Source organism: Antedon bifida, chromosome 3, assembly GCF_963402885.1.
Source record: "Antedon bifida chromosome 3, ecAntBifi1.1, whole genome shotgun sequence".
Lineage (NCBI taxonomy): Eukaryota > Metazoa > Echinodermata > Crinoidea > Comatulida > Antedonidae > Antedon > Antedon bifida.
The window spans coordinates 5,616,527-5,643,118 of record NC_136228.1 but is presented as its reverse complement, the minus strand read 5'-3'; the positions used below and the strand labels follow the sequence as shown (position 1 = coordinate 5,643,118).

The 26,592-nt window shown below is 32.9% G+C and overlaps 1 protein-coding gene across 4 annotated transcripts in view; it reads left to right on the top strand.

Moving 5' to 3' along the window:
* The first annotated feature begins 4,639 nt into the window (after positions 1-4,639).
* LOC144838689 (retinoic acid receptor RXR-alpha-B-like) overlaps positions 4,640-26,592 on the top strand; it is a 99,496-nt gene continuing 77,543 nt past the window's right edge. For 3 of the 4 annotated variants that reach the window (XR_013611692.1, XM_078694134.1, XM_078694132.1), the window contains exons 1-2: positions 4,640-4,781; positions 23,325-23,696. Coding sequence is in view for 3 of the 4 variants with exons in the window: in XM_078694134.1 (XP_078550260.1) it covers positions 4,760-4,781; positions 23,325-23,696 (394 nt within the window). In the remaining variant the exon portion in view is untranslated. Of the gene's footprint in view, positions 4,782-22,550; positions 22,857-23,324; positions 23,697-26,592 lie in introns of those variants that run through there. The other variant, XM_078694133.1, reaches the window with a different exon arrangement.

Genomic DNA, 26,592 nt, shown 5'->3' with positions numbered 1-26,592 from the left:
CCAGTGAGTCTGACGCTCTTCTACTGTTTTCAATAATGCAGGGAAAGTAGAGACTGACTTTATCATCAGACAAAAATACCAAATTCCATCTACCACCCGAAATTCATTTTAACCTACCGGATGGAAATTGTACGTATATTGTGATATTAAATGAAACGTAATTGCGTCGAAGAAGAGCAGAAGTAAACAATAAATCATTAATGATAAATAGTAAAATGTGGAAAATTATCAAATTGTTCGGAATATCAATATGTGAGAGCGCCATCTAGAGTGTTCACCATCAACTTGTTATTTTTTTCGTACCTGACTTCTACCAAAGAGGGCGGGAGGAGTGTTTTAGTGTTGTCTTTGGCTAATATACTTATTTAGTGTTGTCTTTGGCTAATATACTTATAACAAATAATAATAACAAATAACACACAGGAAATTAAATAATATTCTATAAGCCTTATATTATTTGGGCACACTTACTTTTGTCAAACTAGCTAGTTTGTAGACAGGGCTTTAGTCGTGAACTAGAAATGTATATTTGTTAATTTTTTTATTTTGTGTGGCATATTCATTGCTACTATTAGAACTAGTTTGATGGTGTAGACAGAGCTTTAAGAAGAAGGAATAAATCATTTTAAAATAGTGGTAGTTTTTGTTTATAAAATTGCGAAAAATTAGTTCAGTCATTCAAACTCTTACCTGTGGCATCCAGACCCAGCACAAGAATTCGCAATGGATCTTCACACTGATTGAAATAATTAAAAATATTTGATAATTTTGAAATCATTAAACCCATAGTTGTCTTCCTACCTTCGATGTATCCTTATCTTATTTTGATCGAATATCGAAACTATAAGTTCTTATATAGGATCATCCTAACTTATTTCTCCATGATAGGATACAGGGCCACAATGTGGTATAGTAAACTGATTTTAACTAAACCGGAAAGCAATTATATTGTGGTGGTTATATCGCCGCGTGGACAAAAACACATCTAAAATCTGATTCCCACTATGACGTGGACGTGGCAATTTGACCAATCAGAAGCGAAGGAATGTCCGCATTGTTGCCTGTGATTGGTCAAATTACTTACTTTGCGCTGATGTGGGTGGGAATCACGTCTTCATAACATTGGCAACTCAGACAGTAATATATGAAATATTTACAATTATTATTTAGGTGTTGTCGGAGATAAATGAACAATTTAGGCCCAAAATCAAAGCTACTTAAACAATTGGTAAAATAATAAGTAATAAAATCAAATAGTTATCTATTTAAATGGGCCTATTTAACCAAACTGATTTGACTTAACCCAAATTTATGGAGTGAGTGTCCCCTCTACCTTATCAAAGAACTGGCCGGTGGTTTTCGTAGTATTACTAATTCACGTAAATTCATTTGAAAGAAAAGCTTTACCTGAGTTGAGATTGAATGCATTTCACGGTCTCATACGTAAGTAGGCCTAAGTCATAAAATAACAAACTAGGTTCGACCTACTTTCTAATAAAATGACGTCTGGAGTTTTCGAATCCCATAAGATAAATGAGGTCAGAAAGTTAAAGTTTATTGAATTAAAAAATACTATATCATTACAGTATTGTATTTTTTACAAACCATAAATGGTTATTTTAGGTAGTTTTTGTGACATATTATGATGGCATATCCATTTTTATTGAATCAAAAATTTAGCATCGAACTCATATAGAGCCACCAATATCTGATTATCATTATTTTTCGATTAATAGTAATAAATACATTTCTTCTGACAAATGTTTGGCTACATGTAGGACCAACACCGCCTGTCTGCACCCTATTCATGGTCCTACTAGGACGAAAGGACGTGGACCCAACGCAAGCGACGATTTGAATAATCTTGTCGATTTCTTATCTTGTGATTGGTCAAATTAATTGTGCGCGATTATTTACGTAGTTGCGTTGCGTACGCGTCCAATGGGAACCATGTTTAACCACAAAGGAGTTTCCCGTGCCCACTGTTCATACACAATACTAAAATGATACCGTCTGTTTTGTACACAACATTGTATTCAATGGCCGGTCATGCAAACTGTTATACTGATGATATTATCAATTTAGAAGATTGTCACTAACTTCTTTATGACGTGTGTTTTCTTGGTTCTTGTCTGAACGACGACCAACCCCGAGGCCGATTTAATTATTTTTCGTCGCAATATCTGATAGACTGATTGTAATCAATTTCCTGATTAAGTAATCGCTTTATTAATTTATTGGCTCGTGTAAATAATTCAATTGCTTATCCACCAGTGTATTCAATTTTACATCACACGATATCTGTCAAAACTTGCTATAACAAAACTTGCTATAACAACCTGGTCGTGACGTAACACATTGAGTGCAAGTTCGAGGAGTAAAGGCCCATTAACACTAGGGCGATGACAATTCAATTCAACATTTATTAATTTCTATCAATGGTAAAGCAATACAATAAAAAGAGTGGTAATTTATAATGAGACAATACAAAAATACCATTAATAGAAGATCTTGCAAGAAGAGGTTTCTTGTCACGATAAAAAGATAAATATGCATTTTTCATACCTAACAAAAGGATTTAAAAAAGTTTTCATCCTAGAACTATAGGATTATCATCTATGCTGCCTTTGATGAAAATAATATTTCCACACGTCCAATCAAATGACGCCATGATTAGTAAGAGCAATAATATCGTTACAATACAACGATTTTATTATTAATTCGTTTTATCCAAGAAAATGTATGTTTATCTATTTATCGTCGGTCGTTATCGCCCTAGTGTAAATGGGCCTGAAGTGGGAATTCCCAATAGGACGTGACGCAACGCAACAGAGATGTCGCGCGCAACGCAACGCAGCAGGAATGACACGCACCGCAAGTTTGTTTGATGGCCTTTGGTCCTACTATTACAAATATAACATTATACCAGACAAATGTAATGTAACAGACAAAAGTTTACCATGTTAAGTTACACTTCAATATTTTTGTATAGGGCCTAATGACACTTCTGTAACAAGATTGTTGATTTGAATGCTAACATAAAAAAGTCAACGGGTTCGTGTAGAAAATTAAACCGAGGTTTTATGGAAAACATTTGGATGATGATGCAGCACGTGTTATCGATTATGATCGAAGATACATTAAGTGATTTCATACCACTTTTGCATTCGCATTAGACAGTTGTAGTACAGTCTTAATCTTCTTATTTGATTCCATGTCAATTATATTTCAATATTATTATCCACAGTTTGATTCATGCCAGAAACATAATGTTTCGTCGTCGACAAACATCAGTAATGATCATTTGAAAGATAAACCTATGTCATCTCAAGTAGGTTCGTGATGTATGTACATGAAGTTAGGGTGCCTGTAGCGTGATGTTCCGCTGTTGAATAGCCTCTTACTTTCACACGACGTCAACTAACCGGTTGTATTTGACAGAAATACGTGATTATAGAAACTATGGACCAATGCACTCTTATCCTCTTCGACGCATTTAAAGCACATCACAGACATTTTAAAGTATGTCAGAACATCCTTTAAAAAAATATAGAAATCTGCAGATTTCATTGAGACTATCTGGGGCATTCACCTTTTAATACTGCGAGCTATTTTTTTCAGTTTTGTTATTTTCAGATTGATATGAGCATGTCATTCATCTGGGGTTAACATTAGATAGATTGCTGGCACCTGTTTTAATATACTATTCTGTAAATTTACGGCATTTTTTATGACACGAAATGAGTTGCAACGAAAGTTTTAGGTAGGCCTGCTGGAAAAGGACAACGTCTGTTTAATTTAGTCATAATCATATTGGTTGGTGTTAGCGCCCTCTCTATTCAAAGATTTCTAGGGATATAAATTATCTTTGTTTATCTGAGGTAAAAACTTATTTTGTTTTGTAATGTACTCTGTTGTTTGTGGTAAAACGTTTTTGAATGTCCATTTTCTTCTTTTTCATACACATGGTGTATGTACCTTTTGTTTGTTTGAAAAATATTACCTTTTTATTATTGTATTGGGCATATTGTATTTTTGGCAATACATACAACAAGAGATTAATTTAACTATCCACACGCCACGCGTACTTTTTGCAAGCGTTTACAACAAACACGCGCATAAAAATGCGCAACGACTATTTTCTATTCGTAAACCAACACGTGGAAATGTTTTTATGTTCGGTGGTGGTGAGCTGTCAGTCACATGACAATAATAATATTAGCCAATATTACGTAATCACACGTTGAAATGTTATTATTGTTTATAGGCCTGTTCTTGCAATAACATTTTTAAAAATGCAGATTTTTAGATTTAAACTAAACAATATATGCAATCTAACGGGAATTGTATCTGTAATTCCATAAAAGGGCACTTTTTGTTATCCTTACATATAATTTATCAAAGTTAAGTACTATTGTACGTAATATATATAACTGTTATCAACATTGGCAGAAATGATAAACAATATACACAGTTAAACGACCATTAAAGTCAACGCCTAAGTACGTTTAGGTTGAGTTTGATAACGTCACACGTGACGTTTAGGAAGCATTGGCCAATCAGACATTGACCTTTAATGATCTGATGCATGACGGGAAGAAATTCACGAAATGCATATGCATGAGTGATGCGATCACAAATATCTACAAATTTCTGTGTGGAAACCTCCCGTTTCCGTCAGTTATTTTCTTAGTTTTTAGACGATTTTCTCACTTAAAGTCAATATTAAGAATCCAAGAAGAATTTTTAAAACTCCAGGATGGATAGTATGTCAGAATTAGGTGAGTAAACAATATAATGGGTCGCACAGTTCAGTTTATACTGAGCATGTCGATTATGCAGCTAAGCCACAAGAACGAGGTCGTTGTACAGCTGGGCTCTCTCTTGGTGGCGGCTAAAAAAGTAGGGTCATTTAAGGTGACACTACAAAACACGAACCTATCTTTTTATAAGCACGTTGGACGAGAGTAAATACAGCCATAATCAATCCTGTTTTAATATGTATCATTTAATGTTAATGTACGACGATGCATTATGTTAATTTAGTCAATCATGTTCCATGTAGGCCTGGGTGGGTCGTCTGGCTAAGTCTCCTAACTAGCTACTAGGCCTAGCTAGGCACTGTCAATATGGTGCAACATGCTCTTCATCCCACCCATGTCCAGACCTTTCATCAACCAGTTCCCATTGATTCAAGGAAGAAAAACTGCCCTATTTAAGCTGGCCTAGCTTTGCTTGATTGTGTTTTTGTCGCGGATTGTCTTGTTGTTGACTAAAAAAATAGGAGCCGGTGAAAGTTTTTTTATGAAACAATATAATAACTTTTGAAACATTTCCAAATTATTGCATGTACATGTGGTGTAGGCCTATTTTATAACATGTATTTGTTTACCTTGTATTTATTGGTTACGATTTGAGATAAGCACGTTGGAAAAAATAAACTAAAATTTAAAAAAGACCAAATGGTTTTTCTTCAATTTCAGATATGTCAATGAATAATTAAATATTTTCAAATAAAAAAGTAATTTGTTGTATTTGTGTTCATTTTTGTCAAACTACATAAGAATGGCATTTATTCCAATTGAAGCTTACAAGTAGTACTAGTGTAAAAACATTGTGAATTATGGTTGATCTCGTTAAACCAACCACCTCATTAGAAATGTTTATAAAAAAATTTCAAATTCACATTGGTCCTGTTTCTACTGCATACAAATAAACGGTAAGAAGTGGTGTGAATAAATTAACTTTCTTGGGAGCAGAAACAGGACAATTTTTTGGTAACCGGTTAAAAGGCGGCGGTTATTGCAACTTTAGCTGCAACACAAAATAATGGTTATTTGATTGACAGCTGCTGACCTTGAGTCAAATACTGTACACTGCAGTAACGTTTTAATTAACTGTTTTTTTGGTAAATCTAACAATTTTTGTCAACGACCATCCACTGATTTAAATGGTTATTTTGCAGCAAAAAATGAGCAGAAATGCAGACAATATAAAAATTACATTTTTAAATAATCGGTTTATTCGGCGCTATGCAGCAGAAACAGACCCATTCAAACAAACATGTAAATTTCAGTAGTGTATCAACATTGCACAATAAGGACTATACAGGTGTGTTTACACATTGGTTTGAATACTGTAGAGTAAATTACTGCAATACAGGTATGCGTAGTTTACCTATTTACATACAGTAATTTAATTAACTTGATTGTTTACAGAAGAGTGTGAACCCCAAGTACAGTAATTGTTATGTAGAAACTTGTCCTTGTCATCGTTACAAAAGGCTACTGTAGTTAAAAGTTTATTGTTTAATTGTGAAAAAAAAAACAATCAAAACAAACCATTTAACCAATTATTTTATATCCTTTGTTCTTTTAATTGAATTTTAAGTTTATTTACAAAATTTGAAATGGTTTTGTAGTACGGCATGATGTGGTACCGTGCCATGTTTAAGGCTCACTCAACTGGCTTAATGCTATACACACTTTTATGATATCCCAAGGGGCAGTAAAGCATTACAACTTTGAATATTAATGCTCTTAAATCTAATAAGGAATAACAATGCTAACATACATTATGATAATGATATGTTGCACTATATTTGAGTGATGTACACGTTATTTATACATTTGTTGTTAATACGTTATTTCGTTACATCATGGATATTATGGATATTTCTCCATGGTTACATTACCACTACAGAATTTGTTTTTACATTAAATTACATAAAAATAAAATCATACTTTTGAATTTACGAATTTGTAAACAAAAATTGTCTGTTGCAAGACTGGTCCACTGGTGAAAGTATTGGGAAAATGATACATTTATTTCATAATTATCAGTGTTTTTCATTTCATTTATTTCACTATCATCATCGCAGCCTTAGCTGAATTACAAAGATATTTACATTTTCTCAATATTAAAATTTGTATAAAAGTATAAAACCAATGATAATATATAGGACTTATCAGATATTAATAATGAAATTAAGTAAAATTACAGTATTTAAATGTTTAAATAGCTTTTGTTCCAACATTAAGGTGTTTTGTTGATTTACATCTGCCGATGTACAGTAGCCCCAGTTCACACTAGAGCATAGTCCTTCAAAGGAAGTACAGTGCTGTAGGCCTACAGGTAGTGAAGAGATCTAGTCCCAGTTCACATTAGAGCATGGTCCTTCAAATGAATTAGGCCTACAGGTAGTGAAGTGATCTAGCCCCAGTTCACACTAGAGCATGGTCCTTCAAACGAAATAGGCCTACAGGTAGTGAAATGATCTAGCCCCAGTTCACACTAGAGCATGGTCCTTCAAATGAAATAGGCCCACAGGTAGTGAAGTGATCTAGCCCCAGTCCACACTAGAGCATGGTTCTTCAAATGAAATTGGCCTATAGGTAGTGAAGTGATCTAGCCCCAGTCCACACTAGAGCACGGTCCTTCAAATGAAATAGGCCCACAGGTAGTGAAGTGATCTAGCCCCAGTTCACACTAGAGCATGGTCCTTCAAATGAAATAGGCCCACAGGTAGTGAAGTGATCTAGCCCTAGTTCACACTAGAGCATGCTTCTTCAAAGGAAATAAGCCTACAGGTACAGAACAGTGAAGTGATACTGTATAGCCTACAGTACGTTCACACTACAGCATGGTCCTTCAAATTAAACGGATGTACCAAGTACAGTATATTAAAATCATATGAATAGGCAAAGTGAATTAAGAGTTGATGCAAATGTACATGTCATTTTCATTTAAGGAATATTAATGAAAAGGAAATATCAATTGCCTGTTTTGGAAGTATGCTGTCTAAAATTATGTTCAATTAATTAAGCATGTGAAAAGGACTTTAGGATTATAATGGATTATAATTGATGTTGTCTGAACTTGTACCAATGTACTTTACTTGCTTCCATGTAAATAAATAGGGATGATTAGCAGAAATCTTTTTATTATTTTAAATTTTGTATGTATTGTAAATATATGAGATAATATTGCTGATATTTGGTTGAAATAAAATAAATTGTACTTTTATTGTTTTTAAATTAAGAATTCAAGTAAAATTATTTACTTGGAAAGTTTCAAAATAGGGCTTTTATAGTATTTATACGCAAACTGTCAATGTGCTGCGCATTATTACCGCAGTCATTTTTTGGATCAAACACGTATGGAAACGTACTACCATAAATAATGCAATTCATACGGCCTCGTGGAAGAACACATTTTGTTGTGAACGAGCCTCCGTTTTAAAATAAAGATTTTATTATTATTATAGTAATCAGTGCAAAGTTGTGTCTTGATCTTACCGGGGGTACCCATTTTATATACACCTGGGTGGAGATACAGTAGGTACTGTAAATGTAAGTAAAGTGTCTTGCCTAAGTATACAAGCAATGTGGCGAGAGTTGGGTTAGAACCACAATTTCACGATCAGTAATCCAACATCCAACACACTGCGCCATACGCCCTACAGTTCTGTTGATTATTACTGTACAGATGTAGCAATAACGTATTCCTCCAGCCTCAGAGATGAGTAGCATTGTTGTACAGCACAGTACTAAAATGTTTTTAAGTGGTAAAATGATGAATATTTCAGGCTGTGACATTTAAAAATGCATCATGGTGTCATGGCCAACTAATACTGTGCTGCATGCCTTTAAACTTTAATACCATTTTGTACTCGAATATTCATGCTTTTTAGTTTTTAAATATCACATGACTTGAGTGTACAGTAGGTTTTGAAACAAAAATAATCAATAATTTATACAATGATAAAGTTTTACTGTTTTGTTTTGTGTATAATGTTAACTAATTACTAAAAATACACTTCCCCCTTTCTATGAACTGTTCTGTAGTTGTGAATCTGAACAAAATAAATTTGAAAGGTTTGTTTGTATTTATTATTGTACAATATGCATCAGGCTAGTTGTTGTTATGGACACACACGAAAAAAGATGTCTGAGAAAAAAAAGGTAAACTTGTTAATATTGCTCTAGTCTAAGTACTTTTATTGATTTACACATTCAAACCTACACACTTCCCATTAAAATTAGCATTTATAAAATTGTTTTAGCAAGTTATCGGATGGCCTTTCCTGTATAACTAAAAAATACACTCAGCTGTTGTTGTACTGTACTATTAATTAAACTACTGCCAGTCTGATTAATATAATAATAATATCCTGGATTTATATAGCGCCAAATGTTGTGAAACTTCTAATAAAAATTATTACCCCAGTCATTTTTTTGCATCAAACATGTATGGAAACATATTGTACTCCCATAATGCAGCTAGTAATCAGAGCAAAGTTGTGTCTTGATCTAACCGGGTACCCATTTATACACCTGGGTGAAGAGAGGCAAACGTAAGTAAAGTATCTTGCCTAAGGATACAAGCAATGCGGCAGAATTGGATTCGAACCGCGATCTCACGATCAGTAGTTCAACGTCCAACAGACTGCGCCATGCACCCTTACAATATTGTTAGGTTATCAACAGTACAGTATTGGAAAAAAGTCTAGACTTAAAGTACGGAAACAGTAGTATGACCACACCTTAAATATTGAAAAGGTGTGTTTAGTAAACTGTTTGTAGTAGCACCTGTTATTGTGTAAAGTGGCAGTAGTCCTGTAGGCCGTTTCATTTCTGTTCAAAGTTGGCCAAAACAAACCTGTACTTCAGGATACTCTCGGCATTAAATGTCAGTAGTTCTAACTGTACATTGTAACAACTATTTTTAGCCTTCTTAGTCTAAAGCTCTGTCTACACTATCAAACTTTATGTGACATGATAATGTCATATATATTTAAACATATCACTACTATATTTGGGCACATCACATTTTTCTTTCAAACTACTTTGATAGTGTAGACAGAGCTTAAATATTCCAATTAAAAAAAGATGATCAAAAGAAATTCTCTAAATAAATGATTTTTTTGGAATAATTTTAAATGAGTCAGAAGTGGGTGAAAGTTTGATAAAAAGGTGGGAGTTTGTTCCAAATAGAAAAAGCAACAAAACAAAAGGCGTGTGTCCCATTTACTGTAAAATGTTTGTGACTATTAAGCAGTAAGATTTTAGATACCTGAACTAAGTTTACGCTGCCTCTGGTAAATGGTTTTCAACTTTTATTTATGATACCATTTTGATGTTGAAAATAGCCCTTAGGCAAATGCCACATGGATGACTACCACTCGTTAATAGGGATAACACATAATATTAAAAAGGCTTGTACTATTACAAAGTTGGTTACACATGCTTAAAAATCCCTTTTGGGCCAATGTGACCTACTTACTCCATGACCCCACCTAGTGTGACTGTGATTATGTTATATTAGATTGTTTTCTTTCCATAGACTTTATTCAGAATAAGTTGTTGTTATTATTTATTCAGGCAAAAGATATAGAAAATGAGAAATGAACTGAATAAAAAGAACAACAGTAGATTTATGCAGGTGGGCCAGACCAGTAAATTAAAGATTATGTTGTTAGTCTTTCCATGATGAACCATGGTAATAATCGTAAAAATAAACGAAGGCTACGTTCACACATAAGGCTGGCTTATGCAAGTTGTACAATACTGTGTTAAGTCTAATCTACAGATTAAAATGGCATGTACTGTACTACTGTACTGTATGCTACAGTGTGGAATATATCATAAATAAAACATAGGAAAATACCCACAGGGTATCTAGGGTCAAATTGATATGGTGACAAAATTTAACTATAGTACTTTCAATTTTCCAGATTTTTCATGGATTATTTGCTGTGATATAGGTTGTATACAGTAGAGAAGTCATTAGAAAATCTTTAGACTGTGTGAAAGACACCTTAGTATGCAGTATACCCTTGACTGTGGGGTGGGAGAAGGCGAGGATCAGGGTTATAATCTAAAGCTCCGTCTACACTATTAAAAAAATAATATGCTATTGATATGCTCAAATATGGTAGTGATATGACATCATCATGTCCATATATGGACACATAAAGTTTGATAGCGTAGACAGGGCTTTACTGTAAGTCAGTACAATATTACTAATATATCTTGTTATTATTGATCTAGTGATCTGTTCTTATCATTATCCTAAGCTAGTTACATTATAATGAAGTAATATGCATAAGAATCAGACTGTATAATAAGACAGCCAGATGTGACAATGTAGCGCCTCATGCATTCAGTCGCCACAAGGCACAAAATATCCATATTTAAATGACTATTGTTGACACTGAATGAACTACTATACAAAAAAATAAATTTTAATCAATCATGAAAAAGTATATTTAAATGCATTATTAATAATCTTAACAGTTTGATAAAAATATAAAAAAAATATGATTGATCATTTGATGCTTTAATTTATTATTAGGTATTTTTAAACAACTTTTTAAAACTCACTCTAAAAAGGCACATTATACTATATAATTGTGTTATCAGTGTTAAACAAGCACGAATGTGCGATACTCGGGGTACAGCAAAATAAGCTGGAATGACGTCATAAGACAGGATGTAACGTCACATACACATCAATAACCTCGCTACCAACTACGGCTATACGGTACCATCTTCGAGACGTGATATGGCTGCATCCGGTTTGAAATTAAAAAATCCGGCTCTATAGCTTTGAGGACATGTCCCTGTAGTATATTCATGCCAAATCCCAGCTCAATACTACAACGAATAAGGGAGAAGTAGTACTTTATAAATCGCACTTTTTACTCAATAGTGTCCAGATGGAGGAGGAGAAAATGAGTGAGTCCTAGACTCGGGTACCCCAAGTAAAAATATAAATCTTATATTACAAATAGGTGCTGTTTTCTAGTGTGATGAGAGTCCCACCTGGATTAAATAACAATTCGCTTATGCTCTCCTGGGGAAATGCCATGATACAAAACAAAGAAAATCCCTCTAAAATAATGGACTAATCTTCCAACCATGCCCTCATGTGGACACACCTCAACATTCTACCTTTGTCAATGATAACATAACAATGAACAACATTACCTATTGTTGTATATTATTACTGAACAAATAAGACAGTTTATGCAATTTTAAAAATTGACTATCTGGCTTCTCAATTGTCATAAAAAAAAATAAAATAAAAATAGATACTTATGTAACGCATAGTTTAGGTGACCCCTGGTACCATGCAAAATGATAGCAGTTTTTTGTTTGGTTTTGTCAGTTTTCTTTTTCAAATATTTTCAATTTGTGTACCCAATATCAATATGCTTCATCATCAATACAAAATATACAGTGTAAAACTCTTTGGAAAAGTGAATATGGCAATTGTAAGTGATACTGTACATAACATTATTTAATATAAAAATAAAATATTTAATAATTCTTCCTCTATCTTATCAATCAAATTGCAAGAATGACAGTAGAACACATAGATCATGTCTGTCAAATGTATCCTAAAGCGTGTCTGTGATATATTGAGACAAATGTAATCGCCTGTCGAATACGTTGGTAGCCATTTTATAGGATTCTGACCCAGTTCTATTGACTAGTTCTATGAAATCAAGTTTCCTTTTGGCAAGCTAAAGTTGAAGAGCTGCAGGATCATATAAAGCCCAAGAGGGTATGTAAGGATCACTGCGTTAGGGCCATTGTACTTCCAATTAAGGGGCCTAGATCAAGCAAATTGTGTCAAGCTTACTGCAATCATAGTTGTTGTACATGACCAGTAAAAAAATAACTTAAAAGATTAGTGTTTAGATCTTGGAAGAAGGGTCATAGGGTTCTTATCGAGGACATCGCAAGTTCAACTTGTGCCTGAGGCAAGTAAGGATCATTACTCATCCCAATGTCTATTTCACATTCGTAAAAAGTCCAAAAAGCGTGCCAGAATACCAGTTTACTCGCAGAAATACTTATGATTCACGTGCAGCTTACGACGACTGGATTTACAACGAAATTTAATACAAAAGTTAATCGTGATTGAAAGATCGATGTTCAATTTTTTTTTTATTGAAAAATCTGATCGACAGTGTCTTATCACGAATTGTGTTACAGAGATTTTTCGGTACCCCAAAATGTATCGTCATTTCGTCTTTTTTGTTTCACAAGAAAGTGTTCACTTAAACTTAAACTTAAACATGACAGTGTGATGTATCAAATAGTGATATACTCAAATATGTTAGTGATATGACATCTTCATGTCCATATATGGGCACATCACATTTTGTTGTCACATAAAAGTTTGACGGAGCTTTACAGTAATAGTGGTGTCCCCTGATTATCCCTAAGGAGAGGCTCTACTGGAGTACTTTGTAGTACCTTTTCATAGATGATGAAATAACAAAAACGGGTGCACAAACAACAAAAACATAGATTTTCTACAGTACAGTATCATATCAACTATGTGCTACTATTAAGAAATTGTAAACCACTGTAGAAATCAACAGTAGGTGTGCAGAAATCAACAGCGACCAATTTTATTTTATACAGACCGAGATAGTAATCATGTCAGTATTGCAATTATAATCAATATGAATATTTTCTTTAATTTATAATAAAAATATTGTTAATTGTTTGCATTATTACTCATGCATGAAAACATTGACAAAAGTTATCTGGAATATAAACATTTGATGTTACTGTATACAGATACTGTATTAATATAATATGACCTAATTTCTGAGTTTGCTTATAATAATAATACAAGTGAACAAGTATAGTGTAGTCATATTTTGGCTTTTGCTATAATTTATCAGTATTATTTATGATAAATGTGAGCTATTTATAATTGTAACGTCATCATTTAAATGGACATTCTGACTGCAATTCAAAACCTTAGACAATCAAAGTACAGTTGACCTAGTAATGGTTCAAGATCAGGCCTACTTACTCTGATTACGACCTAGGTCTTTAGGTCATCTCAGTGTCAGCACTTCTACCAGTAGTCGTCAGCTATGCATCACTGATTTCCTTACATAATAATATCATTGAGTTGAATGGTTCACTCAGTCTAGGCTGCTGTGTTCAATGCTCAATGGTTATCTCTTGGCATACTTTTCTAGACTTTTATGAGAATGATAGATTTCTTGTGTGTCATAAAAAGGCAGAACGTTGCATACAAAATAATTTCTTCTATGTTTTTATTTCATGGCAAACAAATTGCCATCTTTAACTTTTTTAACTGAATTGATATTACAGTACATGGTTTGTCGGTAAATAAAAACATATTTGAGAATAAAATATTTTCGTTTTATTCACCAAATTTTAACAATTGTGTATTTGTACTCTGTTTAAAGGTTTGAACAAAGTTTTCTTTTTCTGAAATAAGTGTCCTGAAATCGGGAAAGAAGGAGTATGGTAAACATGTAAGGACGGTGGCTCAGTGAGTTGGACTATTGATCGTGAGATCATGGGTTTGAATCCAACACTCATCGCATTGCTTGTATCCTTAGGCAAGACACTTTTAGTTACATTTGCCTCTCTCCACCCAACTATACAAATGAGTACCTGGTAAGGTCAAGACACAGCTTTGCACTGATTACTAGCTGCATTATGGGTAATAAGATTTGGCAATTTATAAATCCAGGATGTTATTGTTATCGAATAAGCCTAACTAGTGTATTTCATGATGATTTTCCCCCCTACGGGTACAGTTCTTTTGGGCTCATCATATGCATTGTTGATAAATGTTCAATTTCTGTTGTAGATGAATGTTAAATCTTCAATTCAAGATGACTGATGCTATTATTAGAAACAATAATAATATCCAACATAAATGGTTGAGTATTGATGTAGCTCATACAGGATATGCTAGTACTGTGATGACTAGATTAAAGTGACTTAATTTGATTGATGAAATCTAAGCTGATTGATATGATTATGGACAGTGTAACTGGAAATAGATATACTCACCTAAATAACATCATTAATAGTTAAATTTAACTTAAATTCCATTCACACAATGGTATATAATGTTACTAATGTTTCACAAAATATTTTGAATTTAGTATTCATCGAAGCAAAATAAAACTAAATTTGATATTTAGAAATTACGGTTTTACTAAACCCTGCAAACAAAAGCTCTGTCTAAACTATAAACAAGAAAATGTGATGTGCCCATATATGGACATGATGATGTCATATCACTACCATATTTGGGCACATCACACTTTTTTTGTCAAACCATGGAGGAAAAAATAAAGTTTGATAGTGTAGACAGAGCTTTAGAATTGGTTATTATTTTTTTGTAGGCCTAGGAAAATAATGTTCATATAAATGCACCCATTATTACACTTAACATTCTTTCATGGAACGATGCCCTATTGTCCTAGATTTTCTGGTATGTGTGAAATTGACATTTGATATTTTGAACACATTGTGTAAACGTTTACCGCCTTTTGGTTTTTGTTGATTATAATGCATGAAGAGTTCCATTGTATTAATTCTGTATCAGGAACAAAAGCATAATATAATGAACAAATTAATTTAATAATAGACGAATTAATAATTAGGCCACACAGAATAAGGTGAAAGAAATAAAAATTTAAGAAAAGTGATATTTCCTTTTGTGGTACAATATACCGTATACAGTTACCTTTAACGAAAATTTAAAGATGTTTTATCCCCCCAAAAACCTGAAAAATAGGTTAATAAAATCAGACTTTGAATAGGCCATTTTGCAGTTTTAATAAAGTTATTCACTTCTGTAGAAAAAAATATCAACAAAAATAATTATTTCATTTAAAAAAGACAAAAACGTTTAATTTTAACTAAAAAGCATTGTCTAACATACATTTTGGCATTTTTGCTTTTCAGAATAATATATTGTTTTTTGTGACATATGGCATATTTAACAAAAAATTTGAAAATAAAACAATTTTGAGGGGAAAATATATATACGGTATATTATTTTGTAGATTAAATGCAAATTTTTATGAACGAAACAATTGTTCGATAACTACATTTTTACAATGTGATTAATCCAGATATACATATTTTACCGCTGGGGGACAGGTGCTATACCCGTTGTGTTGCATCATCACCATTCAAATCATTATGCTTTGTAAATGATAGGGGCGGTAAAATAGATAACCAAAGAGGCTTTGTAATATGCATTGCGTATATATTATATGGCAAAATACATTATTGCCAAGTTCTTAGTTTGCTGAGCTTTTGTGTACTGCTTCCTGTCCAGGTGGTACTGTACTGAACCGCTCTTTTATATCAAAAGAAATATTCCGAAATAGCACATGTAAGCTTGAGTCTTGTTTTGTCGTTGTTTGTAGCTGAACTTTATTTAAGTCACTTTTTAAATTGTTTTTATTACACATCCAACAGCGAGTAACTCACCAATTACAGGATGGATAAACTATTTAATAATTTATCATTCTTACAATATAAACTACGTCTCAGTTGAGGCTTGGGGAGTGGATTTGAAATGAAAGTCATGGGTTACACTAGGTCAGGATTGAACCCCGGCCGGACCTTGGGATGGGATTGGAAGGCAAGCATGTTAACCACCAAGCTACAGCTCAATAAAACAAAATTATTATTTTCATGAAGATATATATGTTTCTTTTTGTTGATCCTTCTAGCAAAATATTTATTATATAATTATGAATTTTAATGGAAATAGCAAAAGCTATCTATGTAATGCCTGCCTGTAATGCCATTGCAAAGAAATAGGTGTAACAGACTTTTTAAATATATTTTCTATTGTAACAATACATAGCCGAATGGCTAAAGGGGTAATAATGGGTGTGCCACACCGAAAGCAATGGAAATATCAGTGAGGTGGTTTTAAGCTTTGTCTATCAAAATTTATGTGACAAAAAAATGTGATGTGCCCATATGTGGACATGATGATGTCATATCACTACCATATTTGGGTACAAATTTTTTTTTTTTTTGTCAAACTGGTTTGATAGTGTAGACAGAATTTTAGAATTATAGCTATTAATTAGTAAACATATGGGAGATTTTTAGAATATGTATCCTAGCCTATAAATAATCACGCTATAGTACTTACTGTTACTGATATACAGACATATTACTCAGCAACAAGTGAAACTGCCAATTCTAACATTAAATCAATTGTACAACATGACTAGTGGTAACATTTGTGTGTGAATTGATGACAGTTTAACTTAATTTTCAATCTGTCATCCCGTACATTGAACCATTGACCTCTTACTGGATCAGTTAGATCTCAACTTTTAAATTGCGCCAGTTGTTACTATCCATTTTTACGGAAACTATACTACTTCTACTACATGTATGTTTAGATTTTCCCTGTTTTTTGCATGTCGTAGTTTGTTAGTGAGCATCTGCTAGCGATGTCAAACCAAGAACAGAAAACAACAGGTTAATTGCGCGCCAGACAACGGTATCCGGTCAATACTGTACGTTTATTGATGCGTATTATGTACCGGATAGTGATGGCAAAGGGATGCGCTTGTGTTCTATAGTCTAGATTAGTCACGCACTTGTGGTTAACTGACGGAAACAATTGGTAACGTCCATCTTTGTTGTAAACACAACATACATGTTGTTCTTCATGTATCTGTTGTCAATCTTTGTTGTAGCTTTCCCAATTTATAGGTAACTTTTTTCTTGTCAGCGTTGGATTGTCTAAACGTTGCTGTTTCTGGTTTATCTAGTGGTGGTTCAGTTAGAAACTAATTTGTAAGTAAGTTAATCAGTTTATTAATCAATCTGTTTGCATTAAACAATACCTCATAGCACCATTCGTCATTTTTATGTTAATTAAAGGAGATTTAGATTTGTAATCACCTAGGAATGTGTCCAAGTTGTTGTCCAGCTCTGTACATTTTTTCGTGACAACCATACCCCCTTAACCACACCACACGTCAAAACTTATACAAATAGTACCTCCATTTATTATATGTCATAGGTCAACACAAAATCAAAAGTTCTATATTACTTATCATGAGCATTAACATTTTGTACTGTACAGTACGTACTCATTAAGATTTAGGAGATGAAAACTGTTCTGTGTATTCCGCTTTAATAATAGCATACATCAGAAGCATGCGTATTAATTTCTAAAGATATTCTGATTAATAAACATATTTATAGAGTTCACTAAGACATTTCTTGGTTTGGCTGATCACTGGGATTATTAGCAATAAATTATTGTATAAAATCTCTTTGTGAATGTAAGCACATTGATTGACATGTGTGGATCTAGGCTCGCTAACACTTGGTAGCGAATGCAACAGGTTCAACGTATGATTCGTGCCAAGTAACATTACATATACCTCAGGTGTTATTTAAAAGGCTTTAGTGGATTTGAAATGATTGAAGAATAGACTGTATGCTTTGACGTTAAAGTCAATCAATGTATATCATGTCATATTTATAAAGTACATAGCTTTAAGAAATCTAGACATTCACGCCCCAATGTTTGATAAACGACAGCAATATAACTTTTTTGGTCTGTGATCATCGGTCTGATTGTAGACTAAATGTATCACGTCATTTCATACAGTACAGTACCTTAAAATATTGTTTAAAATGCTGTATATAACTGTAGTATAGAAATGAAGTGAGTGGATAGTTTGAAATGTTTCTAATGCTTATCATCGAAAAGTGCAATATAACACCTAACCATTGGATTGAAATAATGCATGGCATAGATATACAAACTTCCCAACTCTCCTGATAATCGTGATAGTCTCTTGATACTTTGTGTCATCTTCCGTACATTTCAATATCCTGATTTTTTAGATAAACAAAAAATATTGTCAGCAATTTACAATTTCTACTAAGCTCTAGAGAAATGAATATAAAACATATCAGTCCTTAAGATGTTTATAATAAATTCATGCATTGTTTAATACGTGAAAAAATAATAATAATAATAGTTCATTCTTATATAGCGCATATAAGCAAGCTCTCAATGCGCTGAACATTATTACCCCAGTCATTTGTTTTTGGACCAAACACGTATGGAAACATGCTTCCATAATGCAGCTAGTAATCAGCGCAAAGTTGTGTCTTGATCAAACTGGGTACCCATTTATACACCTGGGTGGAGAGCTAGGCAAACATAAGTAAAGTATCTTGCCTACGGATACAAGCAATGCGGCGAGAGTTGGATTCGAACCTCGGTCTCACGATCAGTAGTCCAACGTCCAACACACTGCGCCACACGCACTAATGATTAGGTACCGCATTTTCCTCCTTTGGCATGGCTAACATGTGTGTTATAAATATCTCAGCTTGAATACAACTGGAGGAGATTACTTTAAAATGGAGATTAAAAACAAAGTATTGCTTTGAGCTTTCTATAAATAACAGAACCTGATTGGAATTAAAAATATCTTCTTAGAAATGAAAGGTTTATTTATATCTTCGCTGATATATATCTAATGTTCTTAATTTAAGAACAAACCTAGTACTAATTAGCAGCTATCACATAGTAGTAATTTAGTTTATATTAAAAATGTTGAATTAATACTTGCGTCATTTATCAAGCAAACTGCACTATATAAATGAGCTTTTAAAAGGAAGTTGTCTTAAGTTTTTTTTTATTACAATTTTGAGGTGAATTTCTATATTTAATAAAAATTCTCCCAGTTGGCCTGTTAATTTCCATTTTAGCAATATTTGAAAAGTTGTTGCCAAAACCTTAATCCATTGATCCTATGAACGTGATGATTTCTGAAATTATAAGAGATTAAGTGTACTTATATTTGGAATGACTTTACGTATGGTTACATTTCAACGATTGAATATAATATAGGTATGTTTGTTTTCTTTTCTTAATAGACCAAAACATTGTTGATCGTTTTCATACAAACTCTGCACCACGCAATAATTAATTTTAGATAAGTAATACAATGAACAGCATACAACATCAGAGCGTCCAAATCGCGATGTGAAGGTATGAATGGACCTTGACGTCCTTGACGTGAACCTGATGGACACTCAACATGTCCAAGAAGGGCTGTAATTCTTAGTGGTACTGTTGCATATATCTACAGTACTGTATTGATTTTTTGTTTTAAATGCCTCTAGGCACATGGCCAAGGATTACCAATAGCAAATTTATCACTAGGTGGTAATCCCCTGACGCAGGGGCTATTTTGTGAACCAGTTCATTGTGGTAACCCCTATTTGTCTCAAATGATGAACTAGGTTCTTTAAATTTCACAGGGTAAACTGTGTACACTAGACCTACTGTTTATAGGTTCCTTATTCGAGTACAGTAGACTTGTTCCACCACCAGAACTAGAAGCGAGTCGACTTTGAACCAATGTTTATATTGTTGGCTCTTTCGGTATGGTAAATAGCGACCTAGTGGATTATCGGAAAAACATATCAATCGTCGACTGTGCGACAAGAAAAACTCTAGAGAAAAGATTTAATTTATCTTTCTGAATACACGATAATATCAATTTTAAATGATACTTGTTACAAGTTACAAATATATTTTAAAATTAAATATTCTTTAAAATTTATTTTGTAACTTGTATGTAATCATTTCAATTGTAGTCTTTTTTGTTTTGCAATGAAACTAAAACCTTGAAAATAGGTTGTACTGTATAATTAACTTTCTGTAATGGCCTTAACAAAATGAAATCTGTGACATTTATATTTCTGTGTTTGAGGTCAAGGCTTAGCTTCTGATTTATTGTGTCTCTCTCTTCAGCTTTTATATTGTGTTTAGGATAAGCATGATAAAGCAGGAATTAGCCAATCAAAACTACCCACTTAACAACATAATTACAGTAAGACCCCACCTTTTAGGGACTTCTATTCAGGGGACATCCCTATTTTGGAAAATCCCTATTCAAGAAACATTTCTGTTCAGTGGATACTCCTATTCAGGGGACACCCCTATTTTGAGAAATCCCTATTCGAGAAACATTCCCGTTCAGTGGATACTTCTAATCATTGAACACCCCTATATAGTACGTGCTGCTGTTTTATATGCGTAATATACAAGTAAATAAAAGTGTAGAGATATAAAGTAATTTAGACTATGTTTAAGGGTCTCTTCATTTCGAGCAACCTGCAAGTTTAGTGGCGCTAATTGGCCTGTCCACAACGACAGGGGTTGAGATTCATGTAGTGTGTTGATCAACTCATCCGAATAACGTACTGTGTTCTTTAGTGTACACAAGTTAGATGTGTTCTCTGAACCTCCAATTTTAGGTCCTTATCCAAGAAGATTTTGTTCTACCATCAAATCTACGTTTGTCGAGAAGAGCCTTGAAATACAGCAAAGAGAAAAATTAATTCTTATTTACAGTGTGCATATTTTTAATAACTAACTATTATTAATGTACCGTTTTGTAGGATTCATCTTGTTTAGGATGATGTCTATGATGACATTGACACAGAGATAGGAAACTGAATCATTCTGAACCAGAATAACTTGTGTCTACGCAAATTAGCTTAGTACATCATCACATTGGGGGAAACTTAATACCAAGGAGATTACACAATCTAAGTTGATGCTTACTTATTATACAACAACTAAATTCTTTATTATTTATAGTTAATCTGTTATAATTATAACCTTTTCTAAAATAACTTTTCCTGTTTCTAGGCTAAGTAGGTATAAAAGTATTATTATTCTGATTGACTTTATTCTTCAGTAATTGTTTTGTGGTCAGCCAACATCCTCTCCAACATTATTGCATTTATTTGGTTGATTGTAGGGGCAGGTCCAGGGTCAGAGGACGCTAGAATAACACGCCCTCTATTTTGACAGCTAAAATTAAATGATTAACTTGATCTCTTTTTGACGAGACTAGTAATAGGTTGTATTAAGTATTGTGAGCAATCAAGAATATCTTATCAGATTTTAACAAAATTAAAAATCAATATTTATAATAAAAAATTGAGCACTCAAAGAATGAGTGAAATACTTCCCAAATGCAGAGAGCGACAGGGCGTGTTATTTAATATTTCAACCCATATTGAAGATAACTCAACAAATGATCGATTTTCATGAAAATCAATTTTGGAATTGTCTGTTAGCTATTTACAACAAGACAAAACAAATAAGACAAAACATTAAGCTATGTGGATTCCCAAATAAATTTATTACTATGTTTATATATAACTCTATTAAAAGACTGAAAAATTAACTCTCAATTTCTAGTAAGTCTTGTAATCCATGTATTGTATGAAATAAATGTAACATTTTCTTAATGAAAAATGAAAAATAAATAATTTCTCTTATATAAATAATAAGTAATGTCTTTCTTGCATACAGTAGACAAGTAATAATATTAATAATACATGTTAAAATAAATTTGACCATTGTGCATGCTGATTACTTATATAAAATAGTAGTAGTGATTAACACTACTACAGTACTGTAACTGTAGATATTATGATTATAAATATCAATTAATTAAACAGAATGAAAATAATCTATGGCATGTTTTGCTATTTAATGAAAAGTACAGCAAGACATAAAAAGAAATATTACAGAAATCTATAGTAATAGTATATTATACATAGGTTGAGAATTGAGTGAAGTATTTTGCAATATATCATTGCTACTATAGTACTAGCTACTATAATTGATTTTGCTATGGCATTGTGCTTTTCCTGTAGTGTATCCTAATAGTATATTGAGGCAGTGCTCAGTATTGCAAGCTGCCTCTCAGTGCAGCAGTCCAATCAATGAAAAGCACTGTCAAGGTTACGATGCTAGAGGCAACTTATGCAAATCAGCATACATTTTAACTGTATATTGTGGCATTTAGAACCGTGAATACCGTACAACGGTGATCATTTCAGCATCGATCTCACACAGAGGTTGTCTTACTATTTGCGCTTTATTAGACAATGGATTTTACAATCAAGTGAATGTACTATCGTCTTGTTTTTTTACTGTTGATATTTCAAGTATTTAGGACATGCGTGAGTATTCCATAAGTTCAGCAGGCTAGTTAATAAATACATGTGGCAATTTTTACAACTTTGCCGCTGCGCTATGACTGTTACCATTTTTATTGGGGAACCTCATTTTATGAACTGTACTGTAATATAAATTGTAATCCACTTCTTTATATTCTGTAATGTAGTTTATATATCTACTGTGAATATTGTTTTAATCGGTAGTGGTTTACACTTCTGAGAATTTCAAAGCAACAAAATAAAATATTTAGATGTTACTACAGTGTACCGCCCATGTTTTCCACATGGTAAGTTTGTAGTTTTTCCTGTACCCAAACCTAGCAATGGGGTTGGATACAATGTTCTACAAACTATAAGTCATAATTGTTTCTACAGTACATGTGCTTAGTTTTTCTTTTTACAGTCAATGATTTTTTTGTGTACACTATTCACACTATTTTTATGCTAAGTTTATTTTATTTTTCTCTTTAGATTCAATAAGTCCAATATCAGCGATGAGTTCGGTACAGTCTCCTACGACTACCATGGGGTCGTCGCCTCTATCAGCGCATTCACACGGAGGTCTTGGCTCGCCGCAGATGTCTGGACCGCTCGGTCACATGCAGTCACCAAATCTATCAAGCATGAGCTCATCATCGCATGAAGATATTAAACCGATAATTTCAAATCCTGTAATATACGCTCCACCACATTCATCAATGCCAGGCATACCCCATCTACAGATTCCAGGCAGTCATATGCCTTCTAGCCAATTATCTGGGGGAGCTACCTCTCCCATGGGGCATATGCCGGGACAAAGCATGCATAAAAGCATATGTGCAGTTTGTGGAGACAGAGCATCAGGTAAGCCATTTATATTTTATGTACATAATAGTGGTAATAGTTATTTTTATACTGGTTTAACATAGCGTCTGGGGGATGTTTTTACATTGCAGGGTTTTTGATTCAAAAAGCATAGATTGCATTGTGTTTTTGGCTATACAATTTGATAAATTTTATTCTTTTGGACCGGCCGACTCCATTCCTCTTACAAAAGACGAATCTAATCAACAACACGCTTTCCCTGCTGTCGTCAGACTTTAACATGCCGTTCAGTCTGCTCCACTAGCCAATCATTGTTCAGCATTCCACAACCATGTTAAATTAAGTCTAAAACGATATGATTCTCTGCTTGACAAATAATATATATTTTAATGGTATTTTTGCATTAATACATCGTGTATTCCATTCAGTAATGGAGTGTATATCATATTTAGCTGCCACATTTTATAAACACTCAAAACAAATTGAAAAAGCTCTCATTCAATAACTTTTATTTATTTTAATGGATATAAAGATCATGCAATGTTTCATATTTTAAATTTCGTTTGTCACGTGTAAAAAATGTTAATCTCTATCGGATGTCTTCCATCAACAAATACTTCACTATGTCAGATATTTTAATTATTGATATGTGATTTGATTAAAGAATGTGTATGGTGGACTGCCTAACAATTAAACAAATGCAAATTAAATATGTGATTTTTCGCTCAAAATAATGACGTCCTTTCAATACCTTGCATAAAATGTAATTAATTATTAACTTCTAATTGCATTATTCCTGCCAAATTGTAATGACCTTGCCGGTCAATGCACTTTATGTATTATGCTTATTATCTTTACTAATGTCTGCAATGACAATTATAATTGAAGGAGATAGATTCTGACTATTGTTAAATTTATTAATACACATTTATTTGACTATTTCTCCTCGAAAGCAACCTCTTTTAGCCCCCTTCTTATTTATTTAGCCTTCTAGTTTTATTAAGTCTTTTTATGAGTTGCGTCCAAATTATATAACTTTATACAAAATAGAGGAGATGTCTAGTGATAAACACAAGACCCCCACTAGCCTTTGTCTTATGAATTCTTGGCATTTCAACTTGGCCCTTTCCTGATTAAAATACTGATACATTAAATTTAAATACAATTTTTAACAAATTTGTCCAAACCATGATTTATTAAAAACTACCATTTGAAATGCATTATAACATAATAATCTACAGACATCCTTAGCCCAACAAAAATGGCGAACAACAGACCTTAGCCCCACTGAGCATAGTGCATAAACTGTCGATAGCCAACAGACCATAGCCCAACAACCATGGTTGACCACTCTTTAAAAAATGCTGAAAACGCCCAGAATCAATGATATTGAATTCACCTATTAAAGAATAATGATGATGTACGACGACAATGTAATACTAAACTACAATACTGTTTAGAGGATTTGAACAATGCTGTTTTATCAATTGTTTTTATAGTGCTTAATGTTATAACATTGCACATTTAGTTGAAAAGCTTTATGATAACAGTGAATGTTATGACTATTATTGAAATAACATTCTGAAATAACATTTCATAATGATATACTCATTATAATAAATGAAGAAAGAAACGAAATTAGTAATTAGGTGATCATTTAGAATTTTTAGAATTCTAAATGATCACCTATTGTTATTGTATAAAATCTTTATTATTTTTTTTCTTTTTATTGTTTCTGTACACTATTTTGTGTAACAATTATCTCAAAAAGTTTAATGTCAATGATTACCAAAATTTCAGAATATCTTTCAAATAATATAACTTAATCCTAATAAGCTTTCCAGCGTCATCACTCATCCGTGACGACATTTAAACGCCATTTTGCGAAATCACATTATCAATCATATCTCCATAATTCATTATCACATATTAATGAAATTCACTACACGTAAACTTCAGATCAAGGGTAAAAATATTAGCAAATAAAAACGCACGCGCACGTAGGGTCATGCGCGTGAAATCGCGCGTTAAAAATTTAAAACGCTCAAAATTAAGTTTTGATCAATTTAGAGCATGAATTAGGCCATTTGCATGTTTCAAAAAATTACTGCGCAAAAATGCGTTTTTGCGCGCGCGATACTTAAAAAGCAAAAAAAATATGATTTTTTTTTACAAATCTCATTCTACTCACCATCCTTAGTACATTCACCAAATTTGAGTCAGTTCCGACTTAAAATAACGCTATACGAGCACGTTAAAAATGACAAAATGCGCACATTAATTTTACAAAAGTTCTGAAAATGGTGAAAAATAGGTCTTTTTTAAAATGAAAATAATTCTTCAGAATGCAAGATGACCCCCGATTTTTTTAACTTATTCTGGAAGCCATTGAGTTGTAGATATGAATTCATGTACACATTTTACGTACAAAATGTTTTGACGTCATCAAATGGCCACTTGAATTTAAAAATTAGGATTTGTTATCTTTTTGTGTAGATTATTACATTCAACAGAGCGCATCTTGGTTATGTGTGCTCGAATTTCGCACAAATTTCAGTATGTGCTTGCTTAATTAATTATCTTTATCATGAGTTGACACTATTTTTATTTTAATGACGTCATCACGCGTAAAAACTTGAATAACGTAGGCCGTGTAATTTCACCTTCGCAGTAAATTTGAATATCTTACAGCTCTTCAGAATTGAAGGTTACCTTGATGATTATAATTTATTATGAAAGCTGATGAAATGTAGATATTAATTCATATAAAAATTAAGCCTATCGGATGTTGTGACGTTAACATATGGCCAGTTGAAGTGAAAAAGTAGTTTTTTCATATTTTTTGTCAAAGTTATACACAATTCAAAGAGCGCGCACAGCGCTTCTACGTGCCAAATTTTTTTCAAAATCTTATATTTTTTGGCTCAATTAATTA